The 16,442-nt window shown below is 51.5% G+C and overlaps 2 protein-coding genes across 2 annotated transcripts; both read left to right on the forward strand.

Moving 5' to 3' along the window:
- The first annotated feature begins 3,654 nt into the window (after positions 1-3,654).
- Tmem141 (transmembrane protein 141) lies at positions 3,655-5,553 on the forward strand. Its single transcript, XM_032903074.1, has 5 exons — positions 3,655-3,745; positions 3,974-4,040; positions 4,192-4,275; positions 4,465-4,572; positions 5,070-5,553. The coding sequence occupies exons 1-5, from the start codon at positions 3,692-3,694 to the stop codon at positions 5,081-5,083; spliced, it is 327 nt and encodes a 108-aa protein (XP_032758965.1). The 5' UTR covers positions 3,655-3,691; the 3' UTR covers positions 5,084-5,553.
- Positions 5,554-7,834: 2,281 nt separating this feature from the next.
- Positions 7,835-16,347, forward strand: Ccdc183 (coiled-coil domain containing 183). The gene is made up of 14 exons (XM_032903075.1): positions 7,835-8,065; positions 8,450-8,571; positions 8,909-8,986; positions 9,205-9,372; positions 10,053-10,157; positions 11,995-12,117; positions 13,338-13,463; positions 13,561-13,615; positions 14,015-14,115; positions 14,707-14,867; positions 15,068-15,236; positions 15,320-15,430; positions 15,505-15,601; positions 16,182-16,347. Exons 1-14 carry the CDS (start codon positions 7,996-7,998, stop codon positions 16,298-16,300), a joined length of 1,605 nt encoding a protein of 534 aa, XP_032758966.1. The 5' UTR covers positions 7,835-7,995; the 3' UTR covers positions 16,301-16,347.
- The last annotated feature ends 95 nt before the right edge of the window (positions 16,348-16,442 follow it).

Genomic DNA, 16,442 nt, shown 5'->3' on the forward strand with positions numbered 1-16,442 from the left:
GGTGAAAGCCTGTTCGCTGAGAGGGTCTGCAGCATGGAAGGGCAGCAGGCAAGGGAGGTCCCACATCCATGGCCACCTTGAAGCTGAGACGCAGGGAGCCATCAGTACAGCAGCACTGGGGGTTGGGGTGGGGTCAGCACAGCCTCACAAGACCTGCTTCCAGCAACACATTAGTGAGAGGAAAGGTCCACAAGGCACCGATTTAGTGCCTGCTGTAGCCCTGAACAGAGAAGTGCAGCGAGGGTTTCACAGGGCCTGGAGTCTCTTCTACCACAGCAACTCCATGGCCACTCTGGGCACAGGGGACATAGATTGAAGTGACCAGTGCTGAGTATAGTCTAGTCCCAGAAAACAAAAGGCAGATAGATGGAGGATGGTGACCTCAGGAACTCTGGGAGGACAGTGGGCTGAACGGGGGTCCTGTTGACAGATACAGGGAAGCCTTAGGGAGCCTGAGGCTCAGCCAGGAGCCCAGAGGCCCCAGAGGCCCCTGGGCAGGTGCTCACATTGGGCAGATGGTCACACCATACCTAAGAGCAAACTGAGGCCCAAAGGACTGAGTGTTACTGAGAACCATCCTTGGCTCATTCTTAAAAAACTAATTTCTATCTTCTGGAAGGTTCAGAGAAGGAGCCTACACTGTAGCCCCATAATAACAGAGCAGTGCTATATCCAGGCTAGGCCCAGAAGTACAGAGCCAGGACCCACCATGGGAAAGATGCTACAAGTAAGCAGGCAGATCAGGAGCTCCCTGATGGTTGGTGACTGCACGGCCAGCCTTGTCAATCATCTTGAAGGTCATCTGGCAGAGAAAAGCGGGCAGCAAGTACAGGAGGTAGAGACAGCAACTTGGGTGAGACCTACTGGTTGGGGCCCTAAGAAAGAGAAGGGGTGGAATAGGTACCAGGAGTAGGGGGACGCAAATGGTACCCCATGTGGACACACGGGCTGTAGCAACAAACTGAAGTGAGGCAAATCTGGGGACACTGGAGACACCACTGTTCCTGTGTTAGGGAAGCTGGAATCTTAGAGCCTGGGAACACAAACCCAACTTGCTCTTCTCCATAGAGCAGTGGGAAGAACAAGAAAAAGGGTCAGAAGCTGGGTGGGAGAAGGGAGACAGCAGAGGCTGAAGTGGGGATCTGAAGAAAGAGGGTCCCCTCTCAGGGCCTTCTTCCTAGATACCCCAGGTGTTGGTATTAGGAATTGCCTTCAGCAGCGACACTATTTGGTCTCTGTTGCTATGGCAATGGCCATACAGTTCCCAGAAGACCTTTTGGCTCAATTCGCAACCCCACCTGGGAGTAGTTACATCATATTCCAAATAAAAAGCAGACAGCTTCTGTTCGCTCTCTCTCTCTCTCTCTCTCTCTCTCTCTCTCTCTCTCCCTCTCCCCTCCCCCCCCCCACCCTCTTTTCTTTCTCTCCCCTTCCCTTGTCTTGTTCTCCCATTAAATCTCTCCACATAGAACCATGTTGGTGTTGGTTTGGTGTATTTTATTCAGATGGGCGCAGGCTGATATTTAACAACAACACCGGGGCTCCCAAGAGTCATGAAGGGAACAGACATTGGGAACCACTATTGAGTTCCTTTTTCATGTCTCTTCCACTGTTCGGTACCAGCTAACGCCAGGGTTCCATTTTTACTTTTAGAAGCATCTGTGTTACTCTAGGGTTTATATAAAATATTATTTAACTAAAAAGAAATAATCAACCTTTGAAAAAATTTTTTCATGGGCTGGAGAGATGGCTCAGCGGTTAAGAGCACTGACCGCTCTTCCAGAGGTCCTGAGTTCAAATCCCAGCAACCACATGGTGGCTCACAACCATCTGTAATGGGATCTGATGTGTCTTCTGGTGTGTCTGAATACAGCTACAGTGTACTCACATACATTAAATAAATAAATTAAAAAAAAACTTTTCATTTCATATGTGTGTGTGCATGTGTGTGTGTGCATGTACGTTGCCTGCATATATGTCTGTGTAGCACATGTACCTACTACCTGTGGGAGCCAAACAAGAAGAGTAGATCCCTGGGACTGGAGCTACAAATGGTTGTGAGTTGCATGAGAGTGCTGGGAACAGAACCAGGTCCTCTGTAAGAGCAGCCAGAGCTCTTAACTGCCAAACCATCTCTCTAAGCACCCAATTATCAATCTTGAAACAAACAAACAAACAAAGAGGAAAGAAAAAGTATAGCTGGGTGTGGTGACATGCCTTTAGGCCCAGTACTTGGAAGGCAAAGGAAGGCAGATCTCTGAGTTTGAAGCCAGCCTGCCCCACAGAGCAAGTTGAACAGTCAGGGCTATGCAGAAAACCCTTGTCTTGAAGAAAAAAAGGGGAGAGGGAAGAAGAAGGAGGAGAGGAGGAGTAGGAGGAGGAGGAGGAGAGAATCATTCTGGAGAGATGCCTCAGCAGATAAGAACCCTCTTAGTCCTGTAGAAGCCTGGAGTTCAGTTCCCAGCACCTGGATCAGGGCTCTGTCAAAGATTCCTGCAACTCAAATCCAGGGGATTCAATACCCTCTTCTGGCCTCTGCAGGCACCTACACCCACGTGCTCCTATCCACACACAGATACACATGGCTACAAAAGAAAAACAGAGGTCTGAGGAGATGGCTCTGCCTTTAAAGCTCTTCCCATGCAGCCATGAAGACCCGAGTTCAATCTCTCCCTCTCCCATCATCTCCCTCCCCCATTGAAACAGGTGCTCAACGTTAGCCCTGACTCAAAATCACCCTGCCTTCACCTCCCTGGTACTAAGATGACTAGGGTGCCACAACACACTTTTCATCCAGGCATAGTCACCGGCAACCCTTAACTGTATGCAAACCTGCTATCCACCGTCTAAGCCCAAGCCGTACAGCTGAATCCTGACACAGACAGTCAATCAGGCTATGCTACGAACAGGACTGCAGAGACATTCCGTGATGAATCAATCACAGAACCCACTCCATTCCCTGGGACGTTTTTGCTGCCCTCTCTGTCTCCAGCTCCTTTCATGCATGGCTTGAGTGGCAAAGATGCTATCAGGTACTCCACTCACCTGAGTCCTTGTGTTCTGCTACGCACGGCAAAGTCCTTGCCCCTCCCCAGCTCTAAGACAAGCCACAGGGTTCTCTTCCACACACCATTCAATCCTCTTCCACCCCTGGCTCATAGCTTTTTCAGAATGCTCAGCGCACCTGCTTCCCTCTGAGAACCTTCTGGATGTCCCATGTCTCGGCCTCTCCCTGTCCAGCCAGTACCTTCGGACCTCCTGTGGGCAACCAGCCTAACTCTATAAACTCTTCCATAGTCCCATGCCCTGACACCGAAAATGGGCTCAGTTGAATCCAAAGTCTCTACTCTGCTGTGGTTTTCTGAGAGAGAACCCTTAACTGTTTGTAGTCACTGTAGTCTTAAAATAAGAAAGTCCCATGTCATGTAGTAAGAACAATCACTGTGCTCTAGGAGTATGAAAATGAGGGCTTGCGAAAAGCCAGGCCTGGTTCAAGGTCACAAAACTCCCAAGCTCAACTGCAAGACAATAAACAATACCGCTTCGCCCCGCCCACCAGAAGCTCATGGTAATAGTCTCCGCCCCCTAAACCTGGCGGAGCCTGACCTTCTCTGCTACGTTCTGCGCAGGCCCGAGTCTTAGGCCCCGCCCCGCCCCGCCCCAAGTGCTCCTTGGCGGAACCTGACCAACCATGGTGAATCTGGGCCTGTCCCGTGTAGATGACGCCGTCGCCGCCAAGCACCCGGTGAGAAGGCTGGCCTAGCTGACCTGAGGCAGAGTAGAGGCAGGGGGAGCCCGGTCAGGGAGTGGGGGGACCCTCCTGCCTTAGAGATAGGGCACGCTAAATGGGTTTAGGAGAGGGTGGAATATATCCAGCCCCCATTCTCCCTCGCCGAGGCCAGGTGATGCCTAAAGGAAAAGCTGGAGGAAAGAGAACTGAGCCATAAACACGTCCCCCGCCCTCCAATTCCAGGGACTCGAGGAATATGCTGCCTGCCAGTCGAACGCCTTCATGAAAGGCGTTTTCACTTTTGTCACAGGTAAGCTAGTTCCACGGGTCTTGAGGAGCAAAAGAACCCTTAAAAGGAAAAAAAATGTAACCTCCTGTCCCACCCTGTCTGTCCAGCAGGAGGCGCCAAGTTGGCAGGTGTGGCAGGTACCCTGACCAGCACTTTGCTTGGCTCTTGGCAGGCACTGGTGTGACTTTTGGCCTGCAGATGTTCATTAAGAGGAAGTTTCCATACCCTGTGCAGTGGAGCTTCCTGGTGTCTGCCGGTGAGTACTCCACGTCGGGTGCCTAGGCCCTGAAATGCATCCATGGCCAGTGACTCTACAGTGTTGGTGTGTTTCCAATAAAAACCAGACCGTGGTCCAGCCTGTTTGCCCATAAATAGCTTATGCCAGGTCCCATTCCAAAATGTGCAGAGGCTGAGGTCCCCAACACACCTCCCTCCTGTACTCCAGTTGTAGGATCTGTGGCCAGCTACAGAGTGACAAGAATGGAGTGTCAGAAATGCAGCAATCTGTGGCTCTTCCTGGAGACCGGGCAGCTCCCCAAAGGCATGAGCACAGGTGAGAGGCCCCAGAGGGACAGCAGGCAGTTTCAGGAAGGCAAGCCCACAAGACTCCATCCAGTTCTACCTCCCCCTGGAGAGGCTCGGGCTAGAAGCAAGCATAACAAAGATTGAGCAGTGCATTCCCAGGAGGAAGATCCAGGAAATTAGAGTACCCCTGAGACAGAGGGAAGGGCCTTTTCAGGACATAGCAGCTACACAAATAGCCCAGGGAAAAAGTGTCCAGGATTGTGACTATGAAACTCATACCAAGTCGGTGGACCTCAGGCCTGCCTGTCCTTGTTACTGGGCTCAGATTTTTTGTTTTGTTCTTCTGAGGAAGGGTCTATAGCGCGGGTTGGCCTTGAGTTCCTGCTTCTACTGCTTCTTCCTCCTAGGCTTGGGATCCTAAGTCTGTGTAACCACATCTGACAGGACCTTTTGTCCTGATAGAGCAGGATCAGGAACTCAGAAACCACAGACACGAGTTCACCTCTCTCCCTTTGCCTCTTACAGATCACAACAACTAGAAGAGCTCTGGCTGCTGGAGTGTGCAGGATGTGAGGTGGGGAAGAGCCTAGAGCACAGACTTGGACAGCATCTAACTCCAGGCTGGTCCTTCCTAGCTCACCAAATACACAAACAAGCATGTGTCATCTCTCTCCTACACGCACGTGGGGGAGCTGCCTGAGAAACCTGTGAAGAGCACTGCTGCTGTGAAGATCCATCCAGGACTTGCCAGGGAGGCCAGCTCAGAAAAGGACTTGGGAGAGGGGGATCTCTTCCAGAGCAGCAAGGAACCAGGGTATCGTTTTGGATCCTGTCACACACAACTGTTGGGGCAGCAGCCTGCGTGTGGCGCTTTCTGTGGTGCTTTGGGGCCCTTCTCTGACATGTAGGCCCCAAATCCAAGGAGAATGTTGGAGAGTTGTAGCTAATAAATGGCTTGTCCTTTTTCCTATGTGAGATCTAAAGCAATTAAACACAAGCTGCTGAGGTAGTTCTGTGGTTATAGCACCTGGCGCTAAGTCTGGTGACTGACCAGGAACCGCATGGTGGATGGAGTAACAACTCCCCCAAACTGTCCCCTGATCTCCACATGCATACTGTGGCATATGGGTCCCCATTATGCATGTACAGACACAGGAAATAAATAAATAAATACAGGTCTAATAGTAAAAAAGAAAGGCCAGGCATAGTGGTATACACCTTTAATCCCAGCACTCGGGAGGCAGAGGCAGAAGGCTCTGAGTTCAAGGCCAGCCTTGTCTACAGAGTGAGTTCTAGGGTAGCCAGAACTTCAGACATAAAACTTGTTTTGAAAATCCAAGATGCTGGAGAGATGGCTCAGCGGTTGGGAGCACTGACTGCTTCCAGAGGTCCTGAGCTCGGATCTCAACCACCACATGGTGGCTCACAACCATCTTTTTTTTTTTTTTTTCTTTTTTTTTTTTCGGAGCTGGGGACCCAACCCAGGGCCTTGCACTTGCTAGGCAAGCGCTCTATCACTGAGCTAAATCCCCAACCCTGCTCACAACCATCTGTAATGGGATCTGATGCCCTCTTCTTGTGTGTCTGAAGACAGCTACAGTGTACTTATATATAATGAATAAATAAATCTTTAAAAAAAAGAAAATCCAAATAAATAAACAAGAAAGTAGAGGGTAAGATGATGTAATCATGCGCCTTTGTGGCCATACAGCAAGCATTCATTTTAGCCCATGGTTCTGGAGGATCAAGACCCAGCAGTCACTTGGTGGCTGTCATTCTGGGAGACTCCAGGAACATCCTAGTACCCTGGTAACTTAAATTCCAGCCATCTCTCAAAGGTCCTGCCTAGAACACAACAGGGGTTAACCCCAGCATGAACTTTGCAGGGCAGTCATCTTGACACCCTGGCTGTGCTTTAAGAGCTGCACTGGGGTTGGGGACCCAGCTTCCTTCCATCTGCTTCCTGTTGTCATGGTTCCCATTTCCCAGTCTAGCTCATCCTGCCAGGTCACTCCACCAGCTCCATCTCATTTAACAGGAAAAAGAAAGGGAGAGGAGGGCGGTCTATCCACCATGTCTGCATACACACTGCTGGCCAGAACAAAGCCACATGGTGCATCTGCTGTGAGGAGACTCGGGAAGGCGGCCCTGCTCTGAACAGTCATTTGACCCACTTCGTCTGAGGAGAAAGGAAGAGGCAATACCAGGGGATACAACAGACTCTGCATCAGCAGAATTCCAAGCCAGGTCACCAAACACTAGGGAGGTAAGGTGCGCAGCTGTGGCCATGGCACATCCATCCAGTCCTCTTGAGGATGAAGCATAGACCAGAAGGGAGGCAAGGGGTGAGCATGGAGTTTAGACCGGACAGAAAAGTGGCTAAAAGGTCATAGGAAGATAGGCACTAGTGTGTCCAGCGGTCTGACTACATAGCCTCCAAACTCCATCCGTGAAATCATAACTCAGGGTACTCAGAAGGCAGTGATTGGAGATGAGCCCTTTCATGGAGTGATTAGGGCTACTGATGCGGTGGAGACTAATCCGTCTTTCTGGCATCCTTGTAAGAAGAAATTAAGACACAGATAGGCACAGAGGTACAACCACACGAAGTCAAAGGAGTTGAAAGCTTCCATAGCCAAGGAGACAGAGCAGCAGAGCCAGCCATGCAATACCCTGACCCAGCCCTGCTCCCAGACTGAAGAGGAAATGCCCAGGAGTAAACTCCCCATGTACTTAGTGATGCAGACACCTGCAGACTGGGAGTCTGCACTAAGTATCTCGCATACCCCATAGTGTTCTACCCTACTGATTGCTTCTGGCACACTGCTCTAAGGGACGGAGTACAGTGTGGGTGTGTGGACTAGCCTCTGCCAATAATTTGTGACCTAAAATCCAGGGGGTTGAGGGATGTAAGAGTCAGGCAGGGTGGGACCAGACAGGCCAGCACAGGACTGGGAAAGTTGGAAGAGATGGGGCAGTGGTGGGCAGAAGCTGGGGTGGGGTGCCAAGTCACCCAGCGCCTGGGCTTTGAACAGCAAGTATGGATTGAAGAGAGGTCTCACAAGGCACTGACTTGAGGTTACATGTGGGAGGCTCAGTCAAGCTGTTTTGTGGCCCTAGGGGCCAGGAGGGGACAAGGATGTGGGCAGGTACCAGGCAAGTGTAGCGGTAAGCCACCACAGATTCACCACCACCATCAAGAGGGCTCTAGAGGCCAACAGAGCTCTCGAAGCAGCCACCTCAAGACTCACTTCCCTTAGGGAAACCCAGAGATGACCCTAAGAATGAAATCCTGGAAGGATGGAATTTCAGAGTTCCCTGGGCATTGAGAACCTTAGTCCTCATCATAATGGGCTGAAATTCCACAGACAAATCTCAGCCCGAGCAGGCAACTGCACAGGAAGGGTGAGAGGCACACAGAACCCCCTCAAGGGAGGGCCTTTGGGCCACCATGAAGATACACAGTGAAGCAGCGGTGGAGGCACAGATACAGGAGCTCAGAACCATCACTCGGCTCCAGGGTGAGCCTCACACTGGGGATTCCCTATCCGCTCTGCTACTGGGCCGCTTGCCGTCCTGCTACCCACCCAGGCCCCCACAGTGGGTAAAACTCACAGAAGGGCCTGCCATCCGAGGGGAGCGTCCAGGGAACCTGTGCATTTCCCACAATATTGGCCCAAAGTTGGAGGAATCAAGGAGATTCTCTGCACCATTCCTGGTCTTGGACCCTCTTTCTCGCCAGCAGCCATCCCTAGAGAGGCCTGCAGATTACCACTTTGAGCATGGATGCTTGTGAAGTCCAGAGCAGGGAGAGAGGAGAGGAAGTGATCACAGAGGTGATGCGCTTCGTGGAGATTCTCAGCCAGTCCTTTCACCTGGTAATCTTGTTTCTCCACCACCGACAGAACAATGCCGGGGGCTCCAGATCCAGGGTGTGAAGGAAAAGACAGCACAGAACAAAGCTACCATGGGCCTCCTGCGCAGCAACCTCCGTCGAGGGGCCCACGAATGGGCTTTGGCTAAGAAGGTGCAAATCCCTAACCCCTTCGGAGCCTGGTGTTAGGTCATGCACACACCCTACCCATCACTCTGGACCAGAAGGCCTGCAGGGGTGGTTTCCTCTGTAACTGGTGCCCAGGGCAGGTTCCCCAACACCCACACAGAGTGCTTAGCGCCAACAGCAGACTCTTTGGGGACTCTGACCTCCTTTCCGGACCCCATAACATCAGAGCAGGGATGACTCCGGAGGGGTCCTGCGCGATCTGCTTAGGGGTCCCAGGACCAAAGGTCTCCTTGCTGGGCTAGCGGCGAGTAAGAGGCGTTGGGGCCAGGCTCCAAGCTCAGCCGCCACCGCCGCTCCACAGCATGATCAATGGACCACCTCCAAGGCCTGCGGGAAGGATACGTCCCTGAGGCTGGCACACTGCCGCAGTACTATGGAGGTAACATGGCAGGCGAGGACTGAGAGGATCCCTCGCCCCTCTCGGCCCCAGTCCCCAAGGCCCGTCCCCAGTAAAGGTTACGGAGCTGGCGGAAGGCAAAGCGCGTTCCCATCTCTTGCATCCCTGTGGGGCAGTCGCGGGTCCCCAGCCTGCTACCTTCCTGGGGTCCCCGCAGCGCTCCCTCTCGCACCCACGCGCGGGCGCCCTCCCGGACCCAGGTAGCTCGGGAGAAGCTGCGCAAGTATGTCTTCGACCGCGTTAATACACACAACGTACTGATCCACCTGGTTCGGAGACGCGGACAGAAGCTGGAGGGCTTGGAACTGGAGCTGACCAGCTTGCGAAACAAGCCTGAAGCTACTAAGGAGGAACAGCGGCAGCTTCAGGTGCCCGGCGGCGGGGCTTGCGCGCGGGAGCTTTTGAAAGGAGTAGGACTCAGCCAGCGAGGCTTCCAAGGGTTGTGTCTGTGTCGGAGGATGTGGATATTCTGTAAGGGGGACAAAAGCCACTTCAGACAGGCACTGCTATAAGGGCGGAGCCGCTGATTAGACAGTGTTCGGTGAGAAGAGCGTCCTCGTCTTCGCTGTGGTGTTGTCTGTGTAAGAGTAAAAGCTTGGTAGCCTGTGGGACTGGCCTCCAGTGAAGGGGCGGGGCAACATCAGAAGGGTGGGACCTGCGGGCGGACTGGACCCTTTGGTTAGTGTGTGCCCTTATAAGACTGTGTACAAACAGGAAAGCTTATCAACAAGGAGCGGGAAACCGATGACCTGAGGTAATGTTCTATCACGCAGCTGTAAACATGAAGTTGGGGATCAAAGCCATTTTCTGCACGGTGGCTGGGAGGTGGATAAAATGTACAATAATTACTTCATCTGCAGGGCCTGAAGGCAGGGGCAGGATTAGGGGAGCCCAGCATCCTTGTGTGAAAACCTAGCCCCAGTCCCCACCTGCCACCCCATTTACCCTCCCGGGCAGGGTTCAGTCGCTTCACACAGATGAGAACTTGTAAGGAGGTGGGTCTTGTCACCAAGCTTTTTCAATGATTCCATAATCCCACCACCATCAGATTATCCGCCAACTGGAGAACAACATTGAAAAGACCATGATCAAGATCACCACCAGCCAGAACATCCACGCGCTGTACAAACAGCTGCTGGATTACCTGAAGAAGGTAAAGCCCCTTAGCCAGAGAGCCTTGCCTTCGAATCTCCTCCAGGCAGCCAGCGAAGCTGCCCTGAGGATATGGAAACGTTCCTTTGAGAATTTCACTTGTGTTGTTCCACACAAGCGTCTTAAGGGCTACACGTGGTATCAGAGGTGTATACAATCTTAGCACTCAGGAGGCTAAGGTGGGAAGAGTCCAGGCCAGCCTGGGCTACACAGCGAGACTCTTATTTCAAAAACAGATGCGAATTATTACACACACCACAAAACCACAGAATTCTTTCTTTCACATATGGCTTAGTTTGGGTCCCTAAGGTTCCAAGATGGGCCATACCCACTTCCCAGGAAATCCCCTAACATGCTTCAGGAAAAGACTCCTCTCCCAAAATATGCTTAGCTCACAATATCCTGTCCACTTTGGATGTGGCTCTCCCCTGCTTTCTGTGAATCCAGGAGGAGGCAGACTCTGACCCACGGAAGTCCCAGGGAGTCATGATCATTATTCTCGCTGAGCACACTCCCAATGTGGCACTCACAGAGCAGAGCAGCTGTGGTGGAGAAAGTGCTTCAGGGTAGCAGGCCACCTAGAGCAGAGTGGTCGATAGGCCTGAAAAGGCTGCCAGGGGAAGACTCCTAGTACCCTTACCCTAGGAACAGGAAGTGAGTGGGTGGCTTAGCTTGGGAGAAAGGGTTGGTATGTAAGCAATTAATACAGCTTTTCCCTGCCGAGGTCATACCCCGGAGCCAGAACCTCAGCATCAGGCTCTGCTCTGTCCCTGTGACCTGACCCTAGTGCTGGAGGCTTAACTGAAGGCCCTCCCACCTTTCTTCCCTATGTCTGCCCCTCCCCACACTCCTTCCCTGTGGTATTCTTTTTTTTTTTTTTTTTTTTTTTTTTCTTGGGGCTGGGGACCGAACCCAGGGCCTTGCGCTTTTTAGGCAAGCGCTTTACCACTGGGCTAAATCCCCAACCACCCCCCTCTGTGGTATTCTTTGTAGAACTTTCTTTCCAGAACAAACACACTTGAAACAAATCCCCAAGTTCAACCACATTTTTTTTTTAATTGGCAAAGATTCAGCACGTATAGGTTTTCAAAGTGAAGTATTGTCAATGCCTAGGCTGCCTGGACCATTGATGCACTTAGCTGTGTACTAAGTGTGCTACCTTACTCTCTGTCCACCCTGACAGCAATCTTTGACAGACAGTGTCACTGTTAAAAGGTTAGGTATGATCCCCAGGTCACATAGCTGGCTGGTTACAGGTGGCCTTCACTCACAGCCCTGTCCAGTTCCATGCCCATCTTTCAAGCAACTCTTTTCTACTTCAGACCAAAGTTGTCCCCCAAGCAAACCCTCCTGGATTTTAGAGTTGACCTTCTATGGGGTGGAACATTGATTCATCATATCCTCTTTTTTTTTTTTTAAGATTTATTTATTTTATATATGTGAGTACAATGTTGCTGTCTTCAAACACCCCAGAAGAGGGCATCAGATCCCATTAAAGATGGTTGTGAGCCACCATGTGATTGCTGGGATTTGAACTCAGGACCTCTGGAAGAGCAGTCAGTGCTCTTAGCCACTGAGCCATCTCTCCAGCCCCATCACATCCTCTTGTCCTGGGTGGTGAGAGTCCACAGGTCACCAATGCATATCCTTGCTAGAACATTTCTTTCTCTTGTTCTGTGCCTTGTCCAGATGCTGGGCCACAGATGCAACCAACCCCTATCATGTCCCAGGACTCACACAGTCTGGGCGTGAAGGGTGGAAGAGAACCAAGGGGCTCAGGAGAGCCCGCCATATGGGATGATAACATGAATCTATGGCTTTATGACCTATCTTCATAGGTGCTGGCAGAGTACCCCACAGAGCTAGACAAGCTCCAGAACCTGGTGGCCAACTACCGCTCAGAGCTATCAGATATGACAGTCATGTCCCAAGATGCCATGATGATTACTGATGAGGTCAAGGTGAGTCCCAGTATTGGGGTCTAGCAACAACTGGCTCACCTGATCTGTCTTGTTCAGGACCTATCTAGATCCCAGCTATACTACCTATCATCCCTGGAGAAATCCATTGTCAGCCCTATCAGCTGATCTGCTCACCCATGGGACATTTGAGCACAGAGGCCATGATAGATACAGCTAGGACAGTGTGTATCTATTGATCCTGTCACAGTGCCAAGATCTCTAGGGAAACAGGACTAGAAGGCCAGCAAGCCCTACCCTCCTGAAGTGGGTAATTCATCTAGTAATCTACCACATCACATCAAGGTTAATATGGCAGACAGAGGCCTCAAGGGTGGCTTCCCATGGAAATATGATCGAATGAGCTCTGAAGGACAAGCAAAGTCAGGGGTAATCACAGCTCAGAAAGAGAAAGGACAAAAGAGCCAAAGCTCTTGCCACGTGTAAAAGCACCGAAATCCACATAGTTTCCCTGTCAGTGGAGGTTCTAGTGTTCTAGGGTTTACGGCATCAGAGCAGATAAGGGGGCACGGGATTAGACTGTGCTTTATGCTAGGTGTGGTGGCACATGCCTTTACTGCCAGTACTCAGGAGGTAGATCTCGGAGTTCAAGGCTAGCCTGGTCTACAGAGTGAGTTCAAGGACAGCCAGGAGCTACACAGAGAAACCCTGTCTTGAAACGCCAAAAGCAAAACACAAAACAAAAATAGATTGTGTTTTATAACGGCACACATTAACTACAGCCCAGGTGGCCAGGCTGGTATAAGAGTGGAGCGGCCAGAAGCAGAAAGGATGGGAAAATCCTTAAGGGGTAACCACAGTGAGCTTTAATGATAGGAGTCTGTACGAGATGGGGCAAAACACAAGCAAAGGCAGAATGTAGGTGATGACAGGACTGGAAATCAAGGGGATGAGTTACTTTTAGATATGTTAAATCTAATGGGCTCTAAGTGGAACATGTCGAGAGATAACTAAAGCCAAGGACCCTGAGGAAAATAGAGCAGCTGGGCTAGAAAGGAAAGTCATAGCATGTGTCAGCCAGGAGTCTCAAGGCATCATGGAGGCAAAGGAGCACCCAAGAGGATAGTGGGAGCCAGTCAGAAGAATGGCCAGCTTTCTCCCACAGCCCAGTAACATGAAGACTGAAGATTTGTTGCTAGTTTTAGGACCCTGGGAGGATCCGTGGTGAGACACCATCCCCATTGAACTTCTTGTGTCTTCAGAGGAACATGAGGCAAGGGGAGGCAACCTTTATCGAGGAGCGAAGAGCACGGGAGAACCGACTGAACCAGCAAAAGAAGCTTATTGACAAGATCCACACCAAGGAGACAAGCGAGAAGTACCGCCGTGTACATCTTGAGCCATGCCCCATGGCTCCCTCACCCATGGGGGAGAGTTGGGAGGAGCCTTCCCTTCTTCTCCTCACATGGTTCTTTCTCCTCTCAGGGCCGGAGGGACTTGGATTTCCCCTCCAATCTAATGAGTATGGAAAGCATGAAGGGTGAGTGAGCCTCAGCCTTGCCTTTCCAGCCCAGGTCTCCAGTAGCCAGCAATGTCTGGGGCCTCCCAGGCAGGCCACGATGACGTCAAGTATAACCTATGGTCACTAAGGGTGAGGCTGACAGCCCCTGCCTCTCCCTACCTGTCCCTGAAGAAGCTGACAACCTTTGGCACAGGGTGGCTACAAAGATGTTATCTCTAACAACTAGAGTTCAGTCACCCAGTGACATCTCAGAAAAAATTCCAAAGTACTCTGAAGGGTCAGGCTGAGGAGAGCAGGTACAGGTCACATGAAGGCACCCAGCATCTTCGGTGACTTCTCTGAAGCCTGAGTGTCTACAGAACTACCAGGTAGCCATTCTTGCACACTGACTAGATCCTCCTTCTCTGCTCTGCCCAGTGAAGAAAAGAGAATCTTCCGTAGCAGATATACAATACCAGACAAAAGTGACTACTTTGGTAGAGAAGGTCAAATCCGCTGTACAGTGCTCCCACCTCTGGGTAAGTCTCCCTGGCACTCAGAGGGTAGCTAAGCCAGGCCAGGGCCTGGGATGCTCTGCAAGATGTTCACAAAGATCAGACCTCTCCATGGAGGTCCCCAAACATGATGGTCCCAAGCCTGGAAAAAGTCTGGGTTTTTGAGGTGGAGATCAGACAGAGCCTACTAGAATTGGAAAGTCCAAATGCTAAGAACCTGGCCTCTCACCTGCTCTAGCCCCCTCCCAACTTGGCAGCCACAGCAAACAGCTGCTTCTGGTGGCCTCCTTTTGTCATAGACCCACCTGAGTTACCATTTTCAGGCCTTGAGCACCATCCACAGCATCTTGACTGAATGTGATACATGGTCTCTTCGTGGTAGGTGGGGTTGTTTACCCTCTGCCTATCATGAAAGCTGTGTAACTAGGATATGTACAGGCTACCATTCTGCCCAGCTCCTCACAAACCTTAGCGCCCAAAAGTACTGTGTCATGACTGAGCCCCAAGTACCAAGAATCTGCCCTATCTACTGCAAGGGGCCCCAGAGACACCAGAGCTAGAAAGTCCTACTGCCTTCCAAGCCCACACCTTTTCTCTCTGCCCTGGACTGGTTAGGACATAGCTGGCCGCTTCCTGGCTCAGAAGACTACAGAGGAGAACCTAGTGCTGCAGATGGAGGATTGTGAGGAGCGGCGGACACAGTTAGAGGCCCTGATGAAGAAGCTAGAACTTGAGGAGGCTGTGCTCAAGTTCCACCAGACACCCAGCTCTGTTGGGTATGTTCCAGGGCTGCTGGATGGCCCCTCAGGAACGAGCTAATAGCTGCACATATCTACTGCCAATAAGCCTGTTCATCTGCAGAAGACATGAAGACCTACCCGCTTGCAGCTGAATTAATGAGTCCCTGGTTCAGGACCCCTGTGGGCCCGCGCCCCCTGGGGGCCTGCCCTCACTGCTGTGCCTGCCTCCTCCACAGCTTTAGTTCTCTCCAGAAGAAGATGAAGAACATGCTAGAGGAGGAAGAAGCAAGGCTCCGGCAGGTCCAGAACAACATGTACAAGAGCCAGCAGCTGCTGCTGGTCATCCAGACAGGTATTGACAACCTCTACATCCGGCTTATCGGCATCGCCCCGCAAGCCTTCCAGGTATCGGCCCCGGGGAGGGGCTGCTGCGCACTGGGTTCCCGTGTGGGACCACAGGACAAACAAGCTGCTCCTCTGGCTTACAGAAAGAAATCGCGGTATCTGACACTCTTGATGTGTATGGCAAACTGGATTATTGTGAGGGCAAGCTCATATACCTGGCTGAGCGCACGCAAGCGCTGTCCAGAAATGAGGAGGTAACCCTGGGCCACGGAGGGGTCCCCACAAAGCCTATGTGCTCTCCAAGCTGATAATGGGTGCTGCCCTGCAGGTTGACACAAAAGTGAGGGATTCCTTGGAGTCATCAACTCTAAAGGAGAAACATAATACCAGAATTACCTTTGAGGACCAAGAGGAGGACATGATAGGTGAGGTTCTAGATGCCAGCCATAGGAAGATGGAGAAGGGAACAGGGACCATAGCTGCAACTAGATGGGGTCTGAACTCAAGACAAGAGATGGCATGGGTACACCCTGACTGGAACATTCAAACTGGGTGCCGAAGGGAAAGGTTTTAAGATAGATGTGTCAGAAGCTACCTTTTCTGAGATAAAGGGGCATACCATGGCATGGGCCAGAAGGGAGCCCAGACCAAACTTTTTTTTTTTTTCCCGGGGCTGGGGACCGAACCCAGGACCTTGCGCTTCCTAGGCAAGCGCTCTACCACTGAGCCAAATCCCCAACCCCCAGACCAAACTTTTATCAGAATTTCTGCCTCAGAGGCAGGGTAGGGTGAAAGGATAAGGACAATAGTGTGGATAATCCTGGCAAATCCTAGTTGTTTGGCACCTGGCCTTGGGTGACTTAGGGCAGGGGTCTCCAGTCGTTGATACATCTCTGAAATGAGCTCCCAGACACAGGACATGGCCCATGGCAGCAAACGCAAACGGGTAGAGGTGGAAGGTCTCTGGAAAGAGGGGGCCAGCCACTCCTTTTCTTGCGGGTTCAGAAACCTTCCAGTTTGCGGATGTGGACCATAGCTACGTCCCTTCGCGGGCGGAGATAAAGAAACAGGGCCAGCGGCTGATCGAGGGGAAGCTCAAGGGAGCCAAAAAGAAGAAAAAGTAAACCTGTTCGGGCTGTAGTACAGAAATAAACATTTTTCCAGAACTACACTAGAAGAAAGAGAGAAACCTCGGGACTCTGAGGACGGGGAAGCGGATGTTGGAATGGAAGTGGGGGGAAGGGCGGAGGGGGACAGCGAGGCGGA

This window comes from Rattus rattus, chromosome 5 (genome assembly GCF_011064425.1).
Source record: "Rattus rattus isolate New Zealand chromosome 5, Rrattus_CSIRO_v1, whole genome shotgun sequence".
In the NCBI taxonomy this organism is placed as follows: Eukaryota; Metazoa; Chordata; class Mammalia; order Rodentia; family Muridae; genus Rattus; species Rattus rattus.

What these genes read in the sequence shown, in the direction of transcription:
- Tmem141 (XM_032903074.1), top strand. Translation starts at nt 3,692, where the DNA reads ATGGTGAATCTGGGCCTGTCCCGTGTAGATGACGCCGTCGCCGCCAAG. An exon ending in CGTTTTCACTTTTGTCACAG is followed by an intron (nt 4,041 to 4,191) that starts GTAAGCTAGTTC and finishes GGCTCTTGGCAG; the next exon opens with GCACTGGTGTGACTTTTGGC. An exon ending in GAGCTTCCTGGTGTCTGCCG is followed by an intron (nt 4,276 to 4,464) that starts GTGAGTACTCCA and finishes CCTGTACTCCAG; the next exon opens with TTGTAGGATCTGTGGCCAGC.
- Ccdc183 (XM_032903075.1), top strand. Translation starts at nt 7,996, where the DNA reads ATGAAGATACACAGTGAAGCAGCGGTGGAGGCACAGATACAGGAGCTC. An exon ending in AATGGGCTTTGGCTAAGAAG is followed by an intron (nt 8,572 to 8,908) that starts GTGCAAATCCCT and finishes GCCGCTCCACAG; the next exon opens with CATGATCAATGGACCACCTC. An exon ending in GAGTATGGAAAGCATGAAGG is followed by an intron (nt 13,616 to 14,014) that starts GTGAGTGAGCCT and finishes TGCTCTGCCCAG; the next exon opens with TGAAGAAAAGAGAATCTTCC.